The sequence below is a fragment of the Aplysia californica genome, unplaced genomic scaffold (assembly GCF_000002075.1).
Source record: "Aplysia californica isolate F4 #8 unplaced genomic scaffold, AplCal3.0 scaffold00949, whole genome shotgun sequence".
NCBI lineage: Eukaryota > Metazoa > Mollusca > Gastropoda > Aplysiida > Aplysiidae > Aplysia > Aplysia californica.
Window position 1 is genome coordinate 202,678 of NW_004798219.1, and position 7,014 is coordinate 209,691.

At 42.8% G+C, this 7,014-nt stretch overlaps 2 protein-coding genes across 2 annotated transcripts in view; both read left to right on the plus strand.

Annotated features, from left to right (window-relative positions):
* Positions 1-4,003, plus strand: part of LOC101845134 (arylsulfatase B) — a 21,917-nt gene extending 17,914 nt beyond the window's left edge. The window contains exons 8-9 of the mRNA XM_013089426.2: positions 1,261-1,463; positions 2,736-4,003. Coding sequence (XP_012944880.1) covers positions 1,261-1,463; positions 2,736-2,950 — 418 coding nt within the window. The 3' untranslated portion in view covers positions 2,951-4,003. The remainder of the gene's footprint in view (positions 1-1,260; positions 1,464-2,735) is intronic.
* A 1,720-nt stretch (positions 4,004-5,723) lies between these two features.
* Positions 5,724-7,014, plus strand: part of LOC101845365 (arylsulfatase J) — a 9,338-nt gene continuing 8,047 nt past the window's right edge. The window contains exons 1-2 of the mRNA XM_013089427.1: positions 5,724-6,064; positions 6,663-6,752. Coding sequence (XP_012944881.1) covers positions 5,822-6,064; positions 6,663-6,752 — 333 coding nt within the window. The 5' untranslated portion in view covers positions 5,724-5,821. The remainder of the gene's footprint in view (positions 6,065-6,662; positions 6,753-7,014) is intronic.

A 7,014-nucleotide genomic window follows, 5' to 3' on the forward strand; every position in this document is an offset into this window, starting at 1 on the left:
ACCCTATCCGTGCGTCGTGTTTTACTATCGTATCCATACGACGTGGGCAACTCTGTGCCACCACTTAACCCTATCCGTGCGTCGTGTTTTACTATCGTATCCATACGACGTGGGCAACTCTGTGCCACCACTTAACCCTATCCGTGCGTCGTGTTTTACTATCGTATCCATACGACGTGGGGAACTCTGTGCCACCACTTTCCAAAGAGGAAACTTACTCGTTAATCCGATCCGTACGCTTTGCATAGCAGTCTGTCAAAATGATTTTTTGAGAAATACATCACAAATGAAATTATGGAGAAAGTCGGTGGGGGCTGTCCAGAATGGTAAGACTGTCAATGAAGCATCAGCGGACCTCACCCCAATCACCGTCCCAATGTATCTGCCACGGTCCCACCTCACCCCAATCACCGTCCCAATGTATCTGCCACTGTCCCACCTCACCCCAATCACCGTCCCAATTTACGTGCCACTGTCCCAGTTCCCCACCTGCACAGACCATGTTTGAAAACACGTATAACACGTATAATTCTGTTTATCAAAGATAATAAATGCATACGTTTTGTACATTTTATTGTCCCTTTGGTGGTGTTTCATGTGTAACTCATATCAGGTCGGAATGTTTCACATTGAATGAGAATAAAGAGTTAAACTTGTGACACGCCAAAAGTGAGACATCGTGGTGAAATCAGGCACTCGTCAAAATAAGGAAATCAAAGAACGTGAGGTTTTTTTGCTGATGAGAAATTTTTAAATGATTTTATTCTTTTGGCTCAGCAACTTTTATGTCCATTTAAAAGCACATTTTTGTGTGGATTTTACTGAAATGCATTGATTGAAGGCACAAAAAAATGTAAATTTTCAGTTTTCAAGAACTGTCAGTCTATAGAAGTTACCAAACTTTGGCGGTCATTTTCTCGCACATTTTTACTCTGAAAACACGCAAACCTCCTTCAATCACAAATATTTCGACTCCTATTCAACATAAATGAACATTTTTTTACGTTAAGGAAGGTAAACGAACAGGCTTTAAGGTGATACCAATAACTCCATATCTCCATACGCTCAAAAATTAACGAGTGCCTGATTTCCCCACGACGCCTGACAAAAATTTGTCCTAGTTCTCACCACTCTCTCCCTACGCCGATGGGGGCGTTCAGGGAATAAAAACCCCCCTCCCCCTCCCCCTCCCCCCCAAACCACTCTCCTTTTCCTCTCCGGCCAGTGTTAACTACCATTTTATGACCCCCCCCTCCACAGCCGCGGCACTCCCAGCAAACGCACCGTCTTGCTCCACAACATTGACCCGCTACAGCCCAAACACGGCGTCCCTCTGTACAACGACACTTTCGACACAACGGTGAGGGCGGCTGTACGGGTGGGCCACATGAAGCTCATCACCGGGGAACCTTACAACGGGAGCTGGGTACCGCCCCCTGGATCATCCCACAAGTATGAGCCAGGTGAGAGGCGTATACTATCAACCAGTTCCTTGTGCGCCCCAATTACTTGTCCCTCCCCGCACACCTTCTCCATAGCTCTACAAATTTCTATGTCTCTTACTTGGTCCGTGTCCCAAGAACGAACGTCCCTGTTCACAATGAAACAGAGTGGCAATCCATTTGAATCGAGCATGCTCGCCATGTTGAAAACGTGTGCACAATGGGTTGGAGCGTCGCTGCGAAAAAGGGCAAAACTTCAACATCAAAAGGAAAAAAAAAAAAAAAGAAGCAGACTTACCTGTTGGAGACACAGAATACTAAGCACAAACCTGATGTTTCCTAAGGAAATGTAACAGAATAATATCAACAAGTTCCCCGTCTTGGCCTGATAGAGTAGGCTAACACTAACAATGTCACCTTGACAGAGTGTGTGCCCACCATTAATTCGGAACTTCACGGTGGCCGTAAAGATGGTTCCAGTAAGGAACGGGATAGAGGGTGCCCACGTCCCTCGTGACTCATTGGAGCAGAGGAAGATAGGACTGACGCTAACATTACTTAAACGCAACCCCACATCATCACTCATTACCACCATTATATTTTGAGTCATTACCGCTGTCAGATCAATTACTTACATCTATAATCCTGAAATCTCTCTCTGCTGTTACAGTTACTTGTTATACTAAATATGCACGTAATAAACTATTGGACACTATCATACGCATTTTAATCTACTAATCAAATGGCGTCAATCTCATATAATTGGGCAAGGGATAAAAAGATAAATTAATCAACAAGTTCCTGTGGTCACATCGTAGAAAGCAGTCAATTGGAATTAAGCCATTATAATTAGATATGGCGCATGCAAATGACTAAAACCCACGAAAATGTACACATTCATCTAGTTTTAATGTTATTATATTATTTTTAAAACATCTTAAGATTCTATTTTCTACGTAGAAACTTAACTATACTTTTTACTGCCCTTTGGAGACAAAGCAGTGGCAGTACCACATCCAATGAGGGATGGGTGGTGGGAAGGGGAGGGTGGGAAAGGCAGGGGGAGGACGAGGGAATGGAAAGATGATGGGGGCGGGTTGTTTGGGGTTGCGTTGGGTTTGGGTGGGTGGGGGAGGGGGAAAGGTGGGGGGTTAAGAAGTGTTGTGCTCGGGAGTGTAAGGGGAAAATGATGTCATTTGTTCGGGGTATTGGGTATATAAGGCAGAAAATGTCGGAAAGGGGTAGTCTTCGACAATTTTGTAAATACCTGTTTTGTTTTGTTATTTTCCACAGACCACCGGAGACCTCATCAGAACGTGTGGTTGTTCAACATCACAGCTGACCCGACCGAGCACCACGACTTGTCTGACCACATGCCGGACATGGTTCGGACCCTCCTGGGATATCTACAGCGGTTTAACCAGACAGCCGTCCCTGTACGGTTCCCGCCCTTTGACAAGAGAAGTAACCCAGCCCTGCACGGAGGAGTCTGGGGACCCTGGGAGTAGATAGCTTTAAGCTTTCTTTGTTTTTGAGTGGCAGTTTCTTTTTTAGCTTTAAGTTTTCTCCTTGTTTGTTTCTAGCGGCATTTTCTTTTTAGAGACGATTCTCTATTTTGTATACGTCTGCCGAGTTATGTCCCTTTGTACTGTCAAGATTCTCTGGCGATAGGTAGTCGGAGACATCTTTCTTGAGTCTTGCTCCAAAGTTAGGAATGCCAGAATGTCTCGATATCTGTCGTTCCAAAACAACGTGTCGTGCCATTGCCTCCGCACAGTTTCCTTGATTTACTATTCAGAAACCAGAGCCTGAACTTCTCGTTTTGGGGACCGTGGGAGTAGACACCTTTTGGTCTTTTCTTTGCGTTGTTGTGTTGGTGACTCTGATTTGTTTCTTGAATTTGTCTTTGGAATTATGTGCTATTTGTTTAAATTAAAATTAAAAGTCTTTTGGTAAATAAAAATGTAGATCTATTTGGCAACAAACTCATCTTAGGCAAAACATTTTTTATGTTCCTGTCGTAATTTTTTCCTAATGACATTTTTAATTGCCAATGCTGCAGAATTTAGTAAAAGGTGGACAGTGGCTATTCAACAAAACTTGAGACTATGTTGAGAAATAAAAATCTGATCCTCAGATGTCCCCCTTTAATCTGCGGTATGATAGTTGCAAGTGTGTTCTTTTTTCTTGAAGCTTTCATTACCTTTTGACTCACTCTCGTTAGAATCCTTCTCGGTTGCTATTTTAGCAATTGCTACTGATATTGTTTTTGTTTTTCTTTAATTTCCTCGTTGCTATTGAGGCATCAGCTGACATCACACCTTTACGATTATGATGTATGACGTACGTGTGCATTTAGTTCTTATTCTTGACTTTTATATATTAAAAAAATAATATTTGAATATAATAGTTCAATTGACAAATTCAAAGATGTGCGAAGACTAATAAATGTGCAATAAAAGTTAACATCTCCCAGAAAGTTCTGCATTTGTGTGGTCTTTTGTTTATGGTTAGTAAGATTATTCTGAGTCGTTAACAAGATATTCAAATAATGACATTCGGAACAGCTTGACATGTTGTGAAACTTGAAACGTTTTGCGTCCAATTTTGTTTCAAAACTATGTTCTGAGCAGATAGAACTAATTAGTAATTGAAGAGTAGCGAAATATTGACGCAGTTTATCCTTATATAATCTACTCAAGCTACTAGCTCAGGATGGGGAAAGGTGGAAAGTGTTTGTTCGTGGCCTATATTCTGACTGAGGGTGAGAAAGGCAATGATGATGAGATCATTAAAGCTCGTTACTAGGTTGAAGAACGCTTCACTTTTGTGGCCTACTCGCTGGGACGCTCATTTTAGTCATCCAACAAAGCCTTACTAAAGTCACGCTGTTTTGTGGCATTTAAAGCTCTAGGGTTGAGGGCTGTACCATTCTTTCGGTGCTGATTCCGGCACAGCCAATGTTCCATTCCCTAGCAGTCCTTGCACTTGCGGTCGGGTCTCTCGTGGCCTAGAGGTTAAGATGTTCAACTCTCATTCAAAGGTCCCGGGTTCGGATCCGGGTAGCGGCCAAAAAATATTCTTCTCTAAAATTACCTCCTTTCTCCTCCTTAATATTGCTCTATAGCAATGTTCTGTTGTCTGTTTTTGTCTCCACTTTCTTCCCCCACCCCCCTCACCTCCTTTGCCCCCCTCCTCTGGGCACCTGACTCTTTCTGAAGCCTTTCTACTGCAACTCCTTGGCTCCTTCTTACTTCTGTCTTTCAGCCACACCCCTGATCTTATGGTAGGAAAGATCTACACCTCGGACAAGGGCGAAAAATCTCGGAGGTCCCGTGTGCAAGTTGTGCACGTTAAAGATCTCTTGGTGGTCTAAAATCGATAAGAGTAGGCTTCGGCCGCCACCCGGACAAAATTTAAAATTTCCTACCAACTGAAAATGTTTAATGTGTCCAGCGCACTCATATGACCTTATGCAGTTGCGAGCACCGTAGAACACTTACCAAAAGCAAGCAAACAAACAAACAAAAAAACACTTGCAGAAAAGTTTGCGCCACGGTCAAGGTCGTTCCCCTGTTCCGCGAGGTCAGGATCTGTGCCGCGCTCATCTCTGTACGCACGCCCCACCCTTTTTTTTTGGTGTGAAAGTTGGCCTACATGTGGTCGCTTTTGAGGACAGATATCGGAGTTTCCAGAAATCTTGACCTACACCAAAAGAGGGCATTCCCCCTACCTATAGAAGAAGTTTGGTTGCATTGGTGTGTATATTTGTTTGGTTATAGTTTAATAAAGCTATAGAGAAAACCCTCCTTGTCTTTTAAAGATAGATTTCATGGGTCCAAAAAACTTTACATTCGATTTTCTCAAAACAGCATTTTCGGGATAGCCCCCTTGTGCTTAAAAGCAACGATGTAAAGAGAGAGAGAGAGAGAGAGAGAGAGAGAGAGAGAGAGAGAGAGAGAGAGAGAGAGGGATAGGCATAGATCAGCTCGCCTCTGAACAGTCCAACCAACCGATGGTCTTCTTTTTTACATTCTTTTTTATTTTTATCTTACATCAGTCCATCCAGAGCGTTGCTTAAAGTTTAATCCAAAGTCTCCTTTTAAACCCTGAAACTCATTTTTTTTTTCAAAGAGTCGTGATCTTCCTATCAGTCTTTTCATTTCTGCTGCTAATCTTAGTTCTCCTCAAAGGCGTGTCCTCAACACTACAGAGATAATCTTTCACATAAATATCACCTGAGTAACATCATGTGTGAAGTAAGATCTGCAGGGAGGCCAGGTTCCAGTTCTGGGAGTGAAAAGAGAGAGACAGAGAGAGAGACAAAGAGAGATAGAGAGACTGAGTTTCATTAGACAGCGGCTCACTCTTCACGTCAGATGATGATGAAGATGTGGCTACCACTTTTGTTTGCTATGTGGCTGTCAGCTGTGAGCGGAAACATTAACAACAGCGCCAGCATGAACAACAACAACAACAACAGCAACAGCAAAAACAACAACAACAACAACAACAACAGCAACCAAAAACGTCCAAACATCATCTTTGTCTTTGCCGACGACTACGGCTTCAACGACATTGGTTACCACGGCTCCCAGATTTCTACTCCAACTCTTGATAAGGTATGACTATCGAAACTACTGCTGATAATGAGAACTAAGACTTTGGTCCCCCCCCTACCTCCCCCTTTTTCCCACCGGAACACAATGATTTCGTATTTTGCAATACCTGGAGAGTAATGAATCTAGAATCCATTTTTATCTTATTCATAGATGGCCCATCCCTCACATGCCTATATCGTGGTGAGGGAAATGGTACTTTTTCGAATAGATAATTTTTGTATCTTTGCATTGTCTTTTCCAGATGAATGGTATGTTTTTCAGTGTTGATGCAACAATTGTAACTCTCCGTTAAATCTCTGGGGAGGTTTTCCCAATTGCGCAGATCCTAACTCGCTGATACGTATTTACAACACCCCAACACGCCTTCCCCCCAAACCCCCCCCCACAAAAAAAGAACCCCCCCAAAAAACAAAACAAAAAACAAACAAACACAAAAACAAAACAACAGCAAACAAACCCCAGAACCGGCAACAGAAACAAAAAATCCCATAAAACAACACCCCCTCCCCCTTAACCGACCTAGCCAAAGCTACCAAAGAGCCTACGTTACAAGGCCATCTTGTGTATTGAACGTTCTCTTTCAACTCTCCTTCCCCAGCTGGCGTCTGATGGAGTAAAACTAGAGAACTATTATGTCCAGCCCCTCTGTTCACCCACTCGTAGTCAGCTCATGTCTGGACGGTACCAGGTCAGTTCTCCTATTTCAATTGAATTTTCTTTTGTTGTTGTTGTTGTTGTTGGTGGTGTGTGTGTGTGTGTATGGTAGCCTATCTGTTCGAAATGTTTGGAGCCCCGAACTGAAAAGGAAAATAGAACAACATACTCCCCAGACACTCTGTTGTTATTTCGACCATTGAACCATGTCTCTATTCCTCTGAATGTTATGTTGTTGTTGTTGTAGTAGTAGTAGTAGTAGTAGTAGTAGTAGTAGTAGTAGTAGTAGTAGTAGT